Source organism: Corvus cornix, chromosome 1 (assembly GCF_000738735.6).
Source record: "Corvus cornix cornix isolate S_Up_H32 chromosome 1, ASM73873v5, whole genome shotgun sequence".
NCBI lineage: Eukaryota > Metazoa > Chordata > Aves > Passeriformes > Corvidae > Corvus > Corvus cornix.
Genome location: NC_046332.1, coordinates 37,781,713 through 37,800,087, shown reverse-complemented (window position 1 = coordinate 37,800,087; position 18,375 = coordinate 37,781,713). Strand labels below are relative to the sequence as shown.

The 18,375-nt window shown below is 42.4% G+C and overlaps 1 protein-coding gene across 4 annotated transcripts in view; it reads left to right on the top strand.

Annotated features, from left to right (window-relative positions):
- The window catches only part of SMCO4 (single-pass membrane protein with coiled-coil domains 4), a 29,289-nt gene extending 12,623 nt beyond the window's left edge, over positions 1-16,666 (top strand). For all 4 annotated transcript variants that reach the window (XM_039563256.1, XM_039563253.1, XM_010400650.3 and 1 more), the window contains one exon: positions 15,582-16,666. In XM_039563256.1, the coding sequence (XP_039419190.1) occupies positions 15,714-15,893 (180 nt within the window). In that variant the 5' untranslated portion in view covers positions 15,582-15,713 and the 3' untranslated portion in view covers positions 15,894-16,666. The remainder of the gene's footprint in view (positions 1-15,581) is intronic.
- Positions 16,667-18,375: the final 1,709 nt, after the last annotated feature.

Sequence of the window (18,375 nt, the reverse complement as noted above, 5' to 3'; positions counted from 1 at the left end):
ACGCTTGGTGTTATTTAGAATATTTAGGTTTTGGACAGGTTAGTAAGAGGCTCTGTTAAACCACTGCCTGGTTTTCTGCTCAGATATTTAGTTTATTTCCCCCTCTGTGTTGAACCTCCATTCCTTTTCTTAGTCTCCTCTTTTCTTCCCAGTTCAAATTAGTTGCAGTTTTGAAGGAAATAAGCATTTTCCTTTTCTTTACACTTAAACCAGAAATTCAAAGGACAAAATTCCCCTTCTTCACTCTCAGGAGTGAAGTGCTATTTTATAGTACTCTCAGATTAAATATTGGGGTTGCTAATCTACTTCTTGCACCACAGTTCTTGTTTGGAGCAGTATTTGCAGAACCATTTCAGTACATCTCACTCACTATTTTCAAGTCAGTACTGCAACCTTATGTAAGCCAGTCTCCATCCACTTAACTTCAGGACAAATATGGTGATTAATATTTATATAAAAGCTTTCATGTTTCCACAGTGAAATTGTCTCACTTTGAAAAGAAAAGGTGTCTTTTTCCCTGTTGACTTGGTGTGAAAAAGCTTGCAAAGGCTTCCAGCAGCACTGCATCCAAGACAGACATCAGCAGAAGAACTGAGGTCATCTTTAATTTGGTATTTCATTTTGTGAAATTGCCTACTCCAAGAGAAATAAAACATTTACATGTATATTAACCAATGTTTGCCAGCTCTTGGAATAAAGCCAGTTCTCTCAGGGCCAAACAAATGCTCTGAGTGAATGAGTAATAATCTGCTATTGTCACTCCTAATTTATGGATGAGTAGATAGAGCAATATTTGCCATTTTAAGTTGTCCTATTCACTTGAAAGACTAGAAATCATGATTAGCTGTTGGCTTGGAGTATCAATAGCATGTCTGTTTATAGCTGATTACTCAGTATAGCTGTTGCAAAAGTTCAAGACCTCCCCACATGATAAGAAGTAATTGTGGAAGAAGATGAGAACACATGAAGGTTACAGATGTTTTGGGACACTAATTTGGAAGCCACAGCCAGAGGCTGAAGGATACATGGCATCTCCTCTTTATAAATGACATCCACGGTCTCCCTGTGCCTCATTTATATTCTGAGGAAATCTGTATCTTCTCATGTTAATAGAAAATTTAAAAATCCATGGATTCCCAAGATAATGTCTGCATTGGCTTTTGTTGTTGATAAGTAAAAGGAGGGCATACTACTGATTATCTTACAATGATGTTTTCCTCTCTCTGAGCCTTTCCATTTGCTTAATTTTCCAACAAATGCAGTTAAAAACAGTTTTGAAAACTTTGTTTTACACATTCATGAGCATGCTTTTGTCATGAAGTTAACAGCAATCTTGCCATGATTGGGGTGAATAAAAACAGCAACCAGAGACTCTTTTGTTGAGAAAGAGGCATGTTTTTAATGGGAATACTTAAAATCCTACCTTATAAAGCCTGTATTAAATAGTGCAGGGAGGCAAATAGCACAGCCCCTCTGGAGTAGGAGTTTATGGGAATGAGAGTCACTCTTGAGATTAAATTGTCCACAGAGTGTCCTGTGAAGTCTTCCATGAGGTCTCCTGACCGGTTGTGGAGGAGGCTGCTCCATCACACCTTAATACATAGGCAGGAGATGGATGAGAAATACAAACCTCAGCTGTCAGCCACTAAAAGCAAAGACACACAGTGCAGAGGTGAGACCCATCACTGATGTCTGTCTTCTGTGATGGATGGACTCTTCCATTCACTTCTTTCAGTCTTTATTTTACTTCCATGCAGCTTTTCTTCTGTGTGCTGGTTTGTCTTTCTTTTCATTTTGTTTCTTTTCTTGTGCACTAAGGGGGCTCTCCTGCACTTTCTGTCTGGGCTTCATTATCTTGCTCACCTACTTGCACTGCATCATAACATTTTTCTTCCTTTCCCCCCACTGCATTAAACTTCCTATCTGTCATCTTGTCAAATGAAATAACAGCAAGAGTGGTCAGTGTTGATGTTGTGGATACCAGGATGTCCCCAGCCCAGGGTGCAGCCATTAATATTCTGTCTGTAAGCTGTGGAAGACAGTCTCTGAAGAGATGCCTAAGGACATGATTCCTCAGCCCTTCTGAAAGGTCAGATGTAGGACTTAACTTCTGTACTGTGTAGCCTTAGCTGTCACTTGGTGTTTGCAAGCACTTGGATAAGATTAAAAACAAATATATCCCTCTTTTGAGAGAAGGTCAAATAATACGTGATTCAAACCCTACGTGTACTGGATCATGGCAGGAACCTTTAAGCACCCATTCCCTGCACATGCACAGCTCCCAAAGCCATCCATGAGCCCCTGTGCTGACTTGACTTCCGCTGTTGGGGTTCCAGGAGCAGCTTGGTTTGATTGTTGAGTGCTGCTGTTGAAGTGACAAGAGGGATCTACTGCATACTCTAGTAAAATTATATATATATAAAATATATAATAATAATACACATATCAAATGTGGATGGTTTAAACAAGGGAGCAAAATGAGTTGTATTTTTAAGAGCTGGTCAGCAGTATCTTAATAAAAATAGGGGGTAAGGGAGAACTAACTGTACCACGATATGAACAAAAAAACCCCCAACAAAACACTAAAGGAAAAAAAAAAAACCCCAAACCTAACAAAAAAGCAACACCCCAAAGAGAAGAAAACCCATAACCAATCCATCCAGCAGCTTGAAGCAATGTTTCTTGAAATTGCTTTAAAATATGAAAGTATTAAGATTAATCCAAATCAGTCTATACAGAGTAAGATAGATAGATATGTGCTTAGATCTCAGCAGCAGCAGGTGCTTGCAGTATTATAAATAGAAAGCAATACAAATTGAGGTGCTTATTAAATTTGCCTTTATGATGCTTTGAAGAATTGCCCTAGAACAGAAAAGAAAAATTACCAGAGGCTCTGGATTAGAAGGATGACTTAAATAGCTCTGCTGCCAAAGGAAACAGAACATAAACTAGAATAAGTGATAGACTTGTTCAGAAAAGGTTGTCTAACAGTGATTTGTCTCTAGCATGGAGAGGTTGGCCAAGAGCTTTGGAGGGATGTGATTGAACACAGGAGGGCTTAATGTTTTTAATCAGTTTTAATATGGTATTGAGTTTTAATATATTTTCCAGAAGATTGCACTGTAATCCTTTCTAGCACTTATATTTCTCAAGTTTTTCCTTGTTTCCGTCTTCTTCTTCCCTGAGCTGACAAGGCCTAATTCTGCAGGAAATGTTCATGTTTGTGAAATGGACTTGTTCAGAATTTTTGCTGCCTTTTTGGGTAAGGCCACGGTGAGGGTCCTGTATCTTATTCAGCATTTTCTAATATTCCTGAAACACTGTAGGGCCTTCACAGAAAAGTGGCTGAGCGTAGAAGCTAAGGAATCGTCAAGTAAACCAGATCAGAGCAACAGGCTGAACTGGCAGACTAATAAAAATAGAACAAAATCTGCAATGTCTTTTTCTTTAATGAGATACTCAAATTGACTTAATTTGGCGGGGAGCATATCAGGAAATCTTAGCATGGGAAAACAAGTATGTTTGGGATCAGCAAGTTTCCCTTTGTAAGATCTGCTATGCTACTTTTTAGTAACAAAGCACAGGCATCCTTGATGGTGGAGAGGAGGTCTACAGTGGCACAGTGTGGCTTCTGCACCCTTCTGGTTGGGTCACTGTCTTGGAAAATGCTGGCACAGAAACAGCAAGGGCATCTATGCTGGAAATGGTGATAACATGCGCAGATACAGAATAAGACAAGTCCTTATCATGGAGTGAAGGGGGAAAGGGAATGCGTGCAGACAGCTGGACTCCTGGCTGGCACTGCACACAGGGGCTTACACGAGCTGAAGGGGCTGGTATGCCATTGCCAGTATATTTCACCTATCATTAGGAAACCAGTTGCAACTGTGTCCTTACGAGTTGCAGGAAAAAGACAGCTAAGGCAGGGCACAAGTGTGACTACCCTTGGAAAAATGCAGCAGAGAGTGAGGCTGATGTCTTGCACTAAACTTACTGGGGTTAATGCAGTATTGTGTATCACTGGTGACTCTGAGAGCACTGTGACTGTAGCAGATGGCTTTAAAAACAACCCGAGTGGAAAAGGAGGCTGTACAGGACCAAAGGAGAGGGGTGAATGTGAATAGTGTTGCATAGGGGGAGGTGATGTTTTGGTCTTGGTAAGTGCTTTAAAAGGAGGTCACTTGTACTGTACTGTGTTGAACCGTGGTACTGATCAATAGCTGTTCACAGAGTGTTGTAGAGGAACTTCTGAGACATCTTCCTCAGACTACCTGGGCTTGCTCATAATGGACTCTGTTACACACGTGGCTTCACAGCATTTGCTTTTGCCTCTAAGTTTTTGAGCTGGGGGAAAGTCTTGGCAGTAGAACTGTAAATAAGAATACATAAATATGTGGTGCAAGAACCAGTGTTGCAGAGCTGATGAGGCAAAACAGGTTTGTGTTTATAGGGTGGCTTTGCTGAGAAACTTCCTTTGGTTAAACTGTGCAAAACCTTCTTCTGTTTGTAATTTTATTAAGTCTTAATTAAATTTTCTGCATTTAAATTAGTTTACATTAATGTCTTAGTATGTGTATATTGACAGACACTAACAGGGATTTGATCAGCCTAATCCAGCTGTATGTAATTATGTGCCTCCCCCTTAAATAATTATAAAGAGTCTGTCAATCATGGCAGGAAAGCCGACTTGCTTTATTATAATGTGGGATTGTTTAGTGAAATGTAGTAAGACTTCAGGTTTAAGCTGGGGAGTAAACAGAATGAGATTTTACCAAGACCAGTAGTAGGAAGAAAAAAATCCCCACCCATCCTGTGTTGTGAGTCTCAGTTCTTATCTTCCTTCCCCCCACCCCCCTCAAAAAAAAAGGTGTCTTGATTGCATTGTTTTCACACTGATGTTGAGAACGTTTGTGTAACTGAAAGAATTTGGGAGATGTTGCAGTGCGTGTGGCAGCGGCCACTGCAGCAGAGCATTCAGAGGACTGGTGAACAGGCCTCCAGAACACAGAGGTCTGAGTCTCACCCCGCGGTTACGGCGAGTTCCCACGTCCCTAGTGGTTCTTAGTTTACCTGTTTAAGTTTATTGGTTCAGGACTTCTCCACCCAGTTTTATGTATAAGTTCACGTTTATGTATTTCCCCTAGTTGCTTACATATTAGTTCTGGAAAGTTCTCCCTTCTTTGACGTCCCATTGGCCTACTCATATAATTCCCTCCCTTAAGTCGTCCCTATTGGATATTCCCCCTGTTATCTCCTCCTCCTCAGTCAATCCCCATTGGTTCTTTCCCTTTGTTCCACCCCCATATAATATGTTCTGTTCTCTCTCACTCCCTTGCCTTTGACCCTGGATCCTCCACTGGCAATAGACCGGCTGGAACTCATAGGAAAGACCCCTCTCTCATCCTTTGCCACTGCGGACGCTTTTACACCACCTTTGTTTGGGGCTCGCTCCTTGTGAAGGAGCCAGCTTTTCCTGCAGGCTGCAGCTGACCCCTGCCTGCAAGCTGACCCCTGCCCCCAAGGACGTCTGCAGCTGGACACTCTGTGGCTTCAGGCAGCTCCAGCAGTGTCAGGGAAAGATGCAGATTTCTGGCTGCTGGAGGAAGAGCTTTAGCCTAAACCTGTAGTGCTCTTCCAATGTAAGGTGGAAGCTCTTATTTCATTCACTGATGACTTGATTATCCAGATCAAATGAGAGTGTGTAGAAGGCAGCAGAGGTGGGAGTGAAATCTGCCAAATGGCAGCACTGCAAGAGCTCTAAAATAAAGCTTGGAAAGCAAGTCAAGAGGGGAGTAACACAGGTACCCACTTCATCGGTTGTATTTGGGTTGATTGCTGTGTGATTTAGTTGCTCTCTAGTGTAATGCAGTCCTTCCCTGGCACATCTAGAAGCAGGGAGAGACAGGCATGTTGCCAGCAGTCTTTCCTCAGCCTCCTACTGGAAAACTGTCTGTGCCAAGAAAAGCTTGAAAAACCAGAACTTCAGACAAGCCCCGAAGGGGATGAGTTTGAGATCTGAACCCATCATTCAGTGTGTTCTGGCATTGCATCAGGCTTGCTTTAAATCTGTGAATACGTCTAAGCTACTGTATAGAATAAAATCGTAAGTGCTGTTGCCAGTGCAGTGCTGTCCAGTTTCCCCTGTGGGACTGTCAGGGTGAATTTCAGGAACCCAGGTACACACCCATCTTGCTTATTCCTGTGCCAGATAGTTCTGTATGTTTGAGCTGGAAGAGTGAGATTTCCCTTTGTGCCTTCTGAAGAAACAAACTGTTTCACAAATAGCTTTGATCCTGCATACTGTGACACATACACAGATTGTCTTGTGGTCAGGAAGTACACATTTCTGGATGTTCCAGATTTCTGCTATCTTGGGACTGTTCTTCCAGCTTTTCTCTCAGTCACTCTGCATCCTTCCCCTCTCCAGAGCACACACGTACACACACACCCCTGCCGCCTAGGCTCAGCTCTTACCTCTGGTTTCTGTGGTTTTAGATTTAAATTCCATCCTTGCTTGCTTTGGGCATGGGTTTAATGCCTGCCAGTCTTTAGCCTGGACTGAGTTTTCAGTGCCGAAGTTTTAAAGACAGTAGAATCGTAATGAAAAGCAATGACGGTCCCTCAGCTCCCTGTTTGCATTACAAAACTGTAACATCAGGCTTCGGACTTGCTGGCATTGTGCCTGGCACATGCCTCGGGGATCTGTCTCAAACGCGTTTATAGTGATGCTGTCTCACTGAGTGACTGTGTTGGGAACCCCTTAGTTTGAGCAGGGGAAGCAACAACCAGACCTCATGTAGGAAGAGTGTGTTTCCCATCTAGGTCGTCATCATTTCAGAAGATGAGCGCTGCTACCCTCTGGTGACAGTTCATCTTGAGGTGTGGGCAGTGACACTCGAGGTCTGGGTGGGCTGACGCAGCTGGACTGGAAAACAGAAACATCGTTTTCACAACAGATCCTGTTGCTGCCCGTTTTGGCGGATGCCAGACTCTGGGGGTTGGTCTGGGAAAGCAGCACTTAAATTTTGAGGAGCTCTGGCACTAGTGACTAGTTTATTATTTATTTAGTGTAGCTGTTTAGAAACTGACTGAATTTCTGTAAATACAGTGGAAAGATAAATATTTTGTATCCAAAGGAGCCTTGTCAGGAACAGCTGAGAAAATTACCTTTTATGAAAACAGCTGAGCAAACACATAATACCAAGTCATATGCTAGGCATTGTGGTTTAATGCATTTATGTGCAAGATCATCTGTAGTTGTAAAGATATGAATGGCAAGCTCTTCTTTTACAGCCTCCCCTAGGACTTGAATTCATGCAGTGGCAGAAATTACATGCTTATTTTTCTTGTGTTTTCAGTAAACATTAGTTGTATTTCTTCATTGGACTGCCTGTTAGAAAAGTTGTCGTGATGTTGGTTCTCTACCAGGAAAAATACGGGTTATTTATCCACCTGTTCATGGAGCGAAAGAAGTTGCCTTTTTATTTATTTTGTTTTAATTGCATTCTGCTAAGTTTCTTTGCTGCATTCAGGGCAGATAGGATGGCACTGCACATCTCCTCGCCTCTGTTTAACAATGCCTCCCCAAATGCTGAGATCCTTGGCTCTTTGTTTCTAATGGAGATTGCTCGCTATACCCGAGTCCTTAGAACTGTGAAAATCATATAGAAATAGCTTTCTCCTTTGGCAGCTTTGCTCTCTCTGACTTTCTGGCAGCATTCAGTGATGGCTTTCATTTTCCAAATGCTGTGAGTAGTTTGGAGACTCTCAAAGCTGCATTTACAGTAAATGTGATGTTGCAGTAATGATGGGTCAATTCAGCTTTAGAAAAAAAGCCACGACCTCTCACTAAAAAATAATGTTAAACTGACTTCAAACAGAATCTTAATATTTCCATATTGCTACATGTATAATTAAAAGCTTTCACCCTTGAAAACAGGGTTCTTTTGATTTGCTAATTGTAATTCTTTGCTACAGTCAAATAGACTGAGGTAAATTTTTATGATATTAAGAATTGGCCTCATGCTGTAACGTGAAAATCCATTTTTCACAGAGCAAAAAATTTTTCTCTTAATGCTTTTCTTCATTTTTAACAGACTCTGAAATCATGACAGTGTCACTGAAAGAGAAGAGCTCAAATTTAGCATTGCAAGCATTATCTTCAGGTATGCATCAGTTCTGTGCAGCTTCAGTTTAAAAGGAGTGGGTGACCCAGAGCATTTTGATCATGGAGAAGGAAAGTTTTTTTTTTTGGCTGTTGCTGCGGTCATTGATCATTTTGTTAGGGGATGGCTTGTACAAATTAAAAATTGGGATTTTTTTAAGCAATTGATAATAAGTTCCCCTTTTTAGTGCTTGCACAGAACTGTGTTTCAGTACCATAAGAAACTCTTCTGTAGCTGGAATATTCACTTCATCACGGAGCTGCTTTTGTGTTGCTCAGAGTGGGTTGTCGGGGAGGTTTGGGAGAGGGATGGAGGATGTGACTAGGATTGAAGTGTTTTGCTAATCCTTTGGGCAGGCCCAATCTTTAGGGTTCAGCACTCTTGGTCAAATTGGCAAATCTTTGCTCTGTCACCCACACAAGTGATTGCATAGAACCGGTCAAATAATGAAGATTTTTTAAACTGTAATTTTTCATTTAGTGTTAAAAGTGAAGTATAGTAATTGTGCTTGAATGTGATGGAAGTACTGCTGGACAATTACTATTGCAGTTGTGTAAAAACTGTTAAAGTCAAGCTTTTTTGCTTTTTTTTCTTCCCAAAAAGCTTCCTACATAGAGCCAGGCTTGTAAGGCACTGGGTGCCTAATGGGTCTGACACAAACACCGGGGCAAGTTTAGCTTCTGTCTCTGCATGGGAGATGGGTGCAAACTGGTCCATGTGCTCCTGCAAGTTCTACCTGGGTAATAGCCACACAAAGCGATGAAGATGTTCTTCAGAGAAGATGTAAGGGTTGTTATTTTCTCCCGTCTGCCAAAACAAAAACAGAGTAAACAGAGTTGACCCTGGGTGGATAGAAATGCTGTGTGCAGAACTGTACTCTGTGGAGACCTCATCTAGAGCTCCATGCACCGGTATTCTTGCTTGCACATCCGTTCCAGACTCCTACTGAAATACTTTTCAAAATTCCCATTTAGTTGCATGTCTAATCTGGCCAAATCACCTTAGAAATCGGTGACCTTGCTGATGCTATTCCTGCAAGGGACACACCTTAGAGTTTCATGAAAGAAAATTCCCCATCCAAAATGTGGTATGTCACCTCAAGGTAAAATCAGTTACAGAGTAATGATAAATAAATCTGTGTTCCATGGAGAAGAAGCCTGGAGAAGAGGCGGCTCAAGGGTGACCTTATCACTCTCTACAATTAGCAGGGAAGAGGTTGTAGCCAGGTGGGGGTTGGTCTCTTCTCCGAGACAACCAGTGACAGGACAAGAGGACACAGTGTTAAGTTGCACCGGGGAGGTTCAAGCTCTCAGTAGGGAGAATTTCTTCTCAGAAAGGGTGATTAGATATTAGAATGGGCTGCCCAGGGAGGTGGAGCCACAGTCACTGGAGGTGTTTAAGAAAAAACTGTATATGGCATTTAGTGCCATGGTCTGTTTGACACGGGGATGTCTGGTCATAGGTTGGAGTCAGTGATCTCAGAGGCCTTTTCCAATCCAGCTGATACTGTGATTCTGTGGGGTAGCCTAAAATAAGACTTGGCCTTTATTAAATAGTACCCATGGTTTGTGTTACAGTGTTACATGCAGTTCAGTCATTCATTAAAAAAACCCAAAACATTTGCCGGGTTTCAAAGGTAGGAAATAATGCATCTCTGTTGCTTGGACCCCACTTTTATTAAGGATAGAAGTAGGAATGATAGCACTTCAGCTGATTTGTGGGTTCTGGGCTCCCCATGCTGGCTGAGGCAGCGTGTCAGGGTTCCTTCTGCTCTGTCAGGAGCTGCCATTTCCTTGCAGTGGCCACTGGCTCGGCTGCAGGGAAGCTGAAGTTCTGTGAGGTAAAGGGCATTAAAGCCTTGTGTGTAGGAGGCCCTACACTGCTGCTGTGGCTGCACAGAGCCCCTGTGTCCATTCTGCTGGGACTGCGCAAGGAGAGGGCTCTGTGCCGTGGCCTGGGGCTTCAGCAGCACTCAAGGAACAGTCCTGTTTCACTGGTGGGAAGGATGATCTTTGTCAGAGGTTGGGGAGTACTCCTGTTTTAATGACCACACAGTGCTGAGCAGTGGTTCTCTGCTGACCAGGCTTCCTTTTGCCCCTTGGGTCTCTACCTCCTTCTCTTTCCAGCTCTTGGGCCCAATGGTTTTTCCAGCCTCCATGCAGCAGCTCTGGCTGCACGACCCTCAAGTAATCAGCCCAGCAGCAAAATGAAATAACAAGCTGATAAGCTTGATTGGTTTGGGGTCTTCTCAACTCTGATGCTGGCATGGCTTGGTGATTGGGAACTACTGGTTTGGGGGCTTTTTAATACTCAAATAATCTGAAGAGTATTGTCTGCTTAGATGTCTTGTGTCTTTTTTTCCAACTGCTGGCAGGCAGTCTGAATACTGTGTGTCCAGATTGTCTGCTGGTTTGTTGTTTGATTTTATTTTTAATGTCTCAGTAACATCCATGCCCCTAAGGGAAAATTTAAATTACAAAAATTAATTCCTGTCAGATTGTTTGTTTGAATTTCAAGTTGTTTTGCTGTTCCAGCAATGTTGCAGTGTTGGTAGCAGGATCATGAAGCCAGGTTGATCCAAATTGGCTTGCAAACACTTGTAATTTTGGATTTGGAGAAAAATTAGTCAGTTTAACATGGTTAATACATTCATGCTGTAAGGTTGGTGATAGTAAGTTCGTTAGACATCGAGACATGCAATTACCCTAAGTGCAGATAAACAAAATCTTTTGTGCATGTGTTGCATGTGGAAGGATATGCAAATTTGCAATACTCCATGAGCACTGGCGTAGCCGGAGTCAAGGCTGCCATTCAACCTCGCAGGAATAGCCATGTGTGGTGTGAGGAGCTTTTAACTGCAAGTTACTGAGGGTCAGGGTTAATTTTACCAAAAAAAAAAGGAGCCAACAGACTGCCATTGATCTGGTTGGAAGACTGCTGGTATGTTTTGAAGGATACCAGTCCCTACAGGTTCCACTACAGACTACTGGTATAAAACTACCCCTGCTTAGCCGCAATTGACTTGCTGTAAGATGCTGGCAAATACTTCAGCAGTGATATGAGTGACTTCAGTGACTCAGTCCACCAATTCATGTTTTCAGGTTTTGATGTTAGCTCTGCAGAAACAATTCAGAGTAACTGAACCCAGAAGACAGAATGAAGAGCACTTTTGTATATAAAAGCAACGTGGATGATGGGCAAGGGGGAATGTAATTGCTCTAGTAGGCAAGCCACAATACTAAATTTGTGAATTTGTATTATATTGAAGAACAATGTCTTTAGGTTTCTCCTCAGTAACCTGAAAATTTTTAATTTTTTTTTCTTCTGGAAACCTTAGCTCTTCAGTATCAAGCTGCAGTAGGCTCTGTGAGATGGGTGTTTCAAATAATTTTACCAAGTCAACACTCATTTTCTTGAGTTGGCAATCAAGATTGTTTCTTTCTAGCCAGCAAGTTCCTGCTTTTGGGGGAAACTTTGCTATAGTGAACTTAAAAATAACCTCATCACCCCATGCAATTTTATTATCGAATTCGAAATTTCAAAATTGATAAAAGTAAGGTGAAGTTACCATGTCTGGGTAGTGCCAGGCTGCTGTCACAGTGTTGTGGACTACAGGTTTTAGACTCTTCTACAGTCTGTTAATCCCTTCTGTTGCTGTTCTACTTGTGTCCCAGTTGAGGGAGTTGCTGACTTTCCAGTTAGGGCAGTAGTTGAACCAGTTTGGTGATCACTTCCCCCCCCTGAGCAGATGTTTGGGCCAGTGGAGCAGTTCATAGCAACGGGAAGCAGCCTTAGGAGGATGGGATGTGTGCAGCCTGTGGCAGTGAGCCCTGCCCTGTTCAGGGGAGACTGGCATGAAAAGGAGACTCAGCTTCTGTCTGAAGAGGAAAGGTGGGCTTCCAGTTCTTCTGCAGCTGGTCTAAGGTAAGAGTTTGCACAAGACTGAAGTACCTGTGGGACATCACTTTCTCATTGACCTTTTGATAGTGACTTGCTCTGAGATGTTTTAAATGAGCAGTGCTAATGAGACTGTTAATTACACCCATCCCAATGCTGTATTTCTTCCTTCCTCTCTTCACTGGCATTCAGCCTTCCCTGAGCACAAGCAGGGTGGTTGCTGGATGAGGGAGGATGTAGCTCAGTAATGTCAGATCATTTGTTCTCATGGACTGTGCACGCCACAGGGAACAAGACCCTAATTTTGTAATCCTGCCCCTGTCAGTGCCTTGATGTGCGTTATGGATCTGTTTCTTTCTTCCCATAATTTTCAGTAGTCAGTGGAGTCCACGGGGGCTGGTAAGAGGCTTGGCAGTGGAAGGGGATAGCCGTGGCACTCTTAATGTGCTTGTACAACATGGGCTGTAGAGTTTCCTCATATCCAGCTGAGCACTGGCTTTTCAGGGCTGTTTCATTCCAGGATGAACATAGCAGAATCTACAACATCCTGGACTTTTCCTGTGGGGAAGTGTTGTTTCTTGCAGCAAATGTCCAATCCTGGCAGTCACGGCCGGGCACCTGGCGGCAGCAGGACCCTGGCAGCAACTTGCAGAGATTCCCCACTTCCATTTTATGGTTCAGTTAAGATGAACCCTAAGGCTCATTTCTTTGAAAACTCTGGGCCAGTTTCTGTGTGAGTCCATCTCTACCAGTAGCAAAGCCAAGTAACACAGTCTGCTGGAAACTTATTTGGAGATTGATGCCAGATTCCCAAACTGGAGAGTGTCAGCTTGCAATTCAAGTGGTGCTGACGTTGGCAGGAAGGCTTTCTGTTCTAAGCCATCAGATGTTAGCCAGTGTATGTAATTAACTTGGTATCATTCTGCTTCAGAATGAAATATTCATTCAAAAGAGATTTTAAAAAACTATCCTGGTGTTTTTAATGTCTGGGTAGTAAGTGATGCTGCACAGAACAAGACATACATTTATTGTTAGAGAGATTGGTTTCATGGCAACTCCTCTTTGTTCCCAGAGGCTTTTGCTGTCCATCACTTCTTGGGTCTTGTGGGTAATCCAGATACAAAACCCGCAGACGTACATTAACAGTGGAAACAGAAAATAATACCAAAATACAGCCTGAAATGCTCTGGTTGGCTAATTATGCTGGAGAACAAATGTAAAACTTTATTTTGCATAGTAGTTTTTCTAGAGTTTGGTAATGAATCTTGTGACCAGAGCAGGAGAGGGAATGGAAATGGAAGGGATAAAAGATTTGGTTTTGCTCCAGAGGAAATTCAGGAGTTAATTAGAGAAGTGATAAAAAACAACACCAGACCAGAAACCTATGGCTTGCAGAAGGTGTAATACCAAAAGCTCTGCCCTGAGTCAGGGAGAGAGTTGAGGATTTTCTGAGAAGAAGGTTACAAAAGTTTAAAAATTAAGTAGTCCCATAGATTAAAAGATTGGAACAGGGTGTTGTGTGGTTGCTCTATCCAGTTCCTGTTTACCTCCCCCTCAGGAAGTTCATTGACCACTTCTGGTCTCTAGATCTGTTACATATTTTAATTCTAATGCCGCAGTGTTCAGAAGGAATTGATTCTTCTTAAGATTTGAACTTTATTGTTTCCTCTTTTGAAAAATATCTCAGGCACCAAAATTTCCCTTTCCTGCTGTATCAAAACCGAAATGAAGGTTTGCTTCAGAGTGCAAGCTGAATTTGCGAAGTTCATGATCAGAAGACTTCCTGAAGGGTGTGTGTACAGGGGATGCAGGATTGATGAATCCAGCTGAACACTGAGATCTTGTCATGCTTGACCCTTTTTTTCTGTTGGGAGTGGGGATTTTTATTGTTGTTTTGGTTTTGTTTATTTGTTTAGATTGTATTCAGGATGGACCATATAAAGCCACAAGTATTGATGCTTTGCCTTGTTGCTGGTTGTCTGGTACCACAGGGTTGCTGTGATAGTTTGATCGCTTCCATTGGTTCAAGTTTAGCAGAGTTATTCCACATTGTACCTTAAATGATGCAAAGTAATTGCCTGGATGAGATTCACAGCAGGCAGGTTGTTACCTGTGAGAAAGGATGAAAAGTCCTTTGTAGCAGCACATAACCTTTAGGTGAGGATTCTTGTTTTGTATGTGAGTGTTCTTAGTTCCGTTTTGCTTTTGTGATCAGGGTAACAAATGAGATTGAGTGGTAACACCAACAGAAAGCATCCCACTCTCAGTGAAACCTCCTCTTGTTTTTTAAAGAAGTAGTCATAAGACAACTTTCAGCATCGACCAGAGATTTCATATCAAGAGGAAATTGTCTGGGGTGAACTGAGCTTTGCAGCTGTGCTTGTTGACACATGCTTCTCACCTACAGCAAGCAGCACATCAAAATCATCTTTATATTTTGATATAAAGAAGAGGGAAAGAAAAGAGGAAGATGCAGTAACCCACTAATTTCTACATATATTTTCTTCCAAGTATATTAGAGTGATGGAAAAACCTGAGTTCGTAATTTACTTCAGTTCAACTCACATGGCCTGTGTCCAGCTGTTGTGCCACAGCAGAACTGGGGGATGTGGTGGAGAAGAATACAAGCAATGGCTGGCATCCACCCTTGCTGCACAGTCAGGGAATTGCACAGCTCTAGGCAGCTCAAGGGCAAAAATTTTGGGTATGGAAATACTAAGGACCTGCTAATACTCCTTCCAGAGAGGCTTTCATACCATGCTGTGTTTTTGCTAATCTCACATTATAGATTCTTCTGTATTTAAAAAATGTCTAGGAGATGCTTTAGAACAACTACCTTCCACTTTATTGATGACTGCTTGTCTACACCAGTGATTTGTTAGCAGACTAGTTATTGCTTGGGCTTTTTTTCGTCAATATCAGCTGCAATAAGAGGACAGCACTGAGTCATGTTATGATTTAGACTTTGTTCTATGGCAGCAGAACCAGAAGTATTAAATTAAGCAGCTCTTTCTCCCCATTTCTTCCTGTTGGAGTACCCTTTATGCCAATAAATACCTGTTGTGGATGATAAACTCTTGTGGCAGGGTGTGTGCTTGCCCCTCCTCATTCTGCAGGTTTGTGGGGAGCCATAGCCCCTGAGCAGGGAGCTTGGTGCTATTTCAAGGAGGGGCAGCCGGGACCCTGTGTTGATGCAAGACTAATTCATATTATTAAACTTTTAGCTGTGTTACCTTGTTTGCCTTGGAGGATAAAATATATGGTGCCAGGCTTTGTTTCTGGCTTAACAGAGTGCAAGTTCTTGGGCTGATATGGCTCTGGTTTTTTGGGGGGAAGTGTTACGTGGATGAGCTGAACGCCATGGTTCTGTTTCCTTGAAAGAAGCTGCACTGGAAGAAAGAAGCTTTCTTCCACTTTCCATTGGAAGAAAGATTTACCACGTGGAGCTGCAAATGGTTTTAATGACTGGAATGTGTGTAGATCTTGCTCAAAAGAATTGTTTTTTTTTTTCTATTGCAGTTTCTTGCACAGCCAGCCACTCAACGGAAAAGGAATTCTTCAGCCTCTTGTTTCAAAAGACCTTGGACAATTTTCTGCTGTTCCACACCCTTTGGTCCCACATTTCAGCAAAAAAAAGATCTAAAGAGGAGGATGAGGCAGCTTAGAGGAAAACCCAAAAAAGAGACCTCCAAAGATAAAAAGGAGAGAAAACAGGCAATGCAAGAGGCCCGGCAACAGATCACCACTGTGGTGCTTCCCACGCTGGCTGTCGTAGTACTGCTGATTGTTGTGTTTGTTTATGTAGCGACTCGTCCAAATACAACTGAATGATGCAGCTTTTCAGACTCTCTAGCTTTGGGATATTAATTTTACCAAGAGCCAAAAGGAACTCTCTGCCACTCTTTTAGTACTTTGCAAAGGAACTTGCTGGTATTTTCAGTCTTTCTCTTGGTTAGGGTCCCGTGGATACTCTTTAGGAATGTAACATAAAACGTATTAGTGAATGTGCCAGTACGTTTTATGGTCCAGTTATGTGCCTTTCAGACTTTTAAAAATGGTGTTTTTCTTAAAGCTGTTTGAAGCTCTATATTGTAAAAGGAAATCGTGTTCTGCTATAAATTTGTAAAAAATCAGCTTTCAGCTTTTATCACTGTTATGGATAATGTTGCTCCCATGAGCTCTTGTATGTCTATTTCAGAACTTCCAAAGAAGTACATTTCTTCTTTGTACTTAATGTCATATGAAGTGCTTTGATTCAGAAAGGATATATTTATTTTTTGAATAAAAGAAGTCTTACCTGGAATCTTCAAATTATTTTGAAAAAAAAAGTGACATTGTGAAAGCCTACATTGTATAATAATTTTTTCATCAACCACTATATAGTTCACTCAAAAAGAATTCCTTTTTGGTGCGAGATGCCACCATGCAAAGTGAGTACTTCAAGATCTGCTGGAGGGAATCTTACAGAATTTGGAAAGGGAGATTCTGCCAGGTTATGGTGAAGTAACTAATAACAAACTACATAAACACAGATAATTGCTTATCTGAATGTTCAATATTTGAAACTGTGTAAGTGGCAATAAAAATAGGTGGTTTTGCATACAGCTCTTGATTATTTCTTTCATTAAGGAAGGAAAAGTAACTTTGGTCTCTGATCTGTTTGCTGAGGTGAAGTGCTGTCCTTTGGCATGCCCCCATCCCCTCATTGGAAGGAAGCTGTGAGCACAGCTTGGGCAGTTTAATTCTAGGAACTCAAGCTACAAATTCTCATCAAAATGCCTCCATGACCCTGTATTCTACTACAACCCTTTCTCATCCAGATATTTTAAGGCATTCAATAGGCATTAACCTTCAGAAGATTTTGGGGAAGGAGATTGAAAACTGTTTCTTCACTGCTCCTTAAATGCAGGCCAAGCAAGGAAGAACATGATGCTACAGTGCACTGGAGCATGGCAGGAACTACTTCTGTGCTGAAAACTAAATACTCCTTGAGTCTTTCCCTCACACGTAGTCTTTCGGCACAAGGATAGTCCCAGTCAGTGGGACTCTTCACAGAGGTGCCAGTGAAAGAGGGGACTGTGTTTCCTGCATTACCCCCATGTATTGCTCCCCTGCAGAGTGCTGCTGCCAGCCAGAGTTGCTTTACAAAAGAAAACCACTTAAGGTGAGCAAGTGCAGGCCCTTGCAGTGCACTTTCCCCTAAGGCCCGTGTTCCCAGAGCAGGGAGAGCCTATGTCCAGCTATAAACCAGCTCCAGGGGGAATGATGCAGATACCTGATGGTGTGAGGATGGCCGTGGCTCCTGACGCAGTGCTATTGCTGTTGGGAGTGTCTAGAATTAAATGAGCCCTGCAGACTGAGATGTTTTTGAAATACAAAGTTTACTAAAACCTAAATGAAGAGTTTGGATGGACTGTTAGGTTGTTCCCCCCCTCAGCTTGCATTATAATCGGGATATCTGCACAACGAACTGCACAGACAGGATGGCCAGCGTGGTCTGACTGCGAGAGCGTTTACCCACTGAGTGACCAGCGGGAAGTCTGCTGGCAAACCCCTGTGCTCAGCGAGCCGTGTGCTGGCACTGAAATTATCTGTGCTTTGCACTGACAACCACTTCCTTCAACTGGGGAGCTCTGAAATGATGAATCTGTAAAGGTAATTGCTTAGTCTGTCATCTCCCAGCTGTTTCTGTTCTCCCAGGCACCAAATCCTTTTCCTGTTTTTATTTTATCCTCAGTTAGGGATGGCTGCAGTGGAGCTCTGGTGGTTTGCACCTTTTTCAGCTGAGCTGTTCAGCTTGAATAAAATTTGTGCCTGAGGAAGTGTGTGCATTTTAAATATGTGTGTCCTGCAGGGTACTTGGGGGTCTTGGGCATCTAGAATAGAAGTGCAGTTTCTGATAACCTCTTGCACAGGTTCCTCCTCATTGTCCTCTTTCATAGATTCTTAACCAAGGTTTTTCTGACCCTGCGTGTTCTGTAATACTTTGTGATGGCTCTAACGAAGTCCCTGTGATTTTCCCACCTCTGAGTAGTAGCTTATTTCAGTCCCTTCTACCTGCAGGGCTTTTTTTATGAGCCCAGGCAATGATTTTTAATTCAGAGAGCCTTCCCTGAAATTGTTCAGAGTCCTTATGTGGTTCCCCCCCCTTCATTTTCTGCAAGAGTTGAGTCTGTGACACGTAAGAGCAATGAACTGATGAACTGGCTGATAACAACTAAGTAGGTCAAAGGTCAGTTGGGTTAGATAACATTTATGATTACTCCTCTAATGAGATGTTTCATTTCTGCTGCTTTTTCTTATGCCCTTCCTT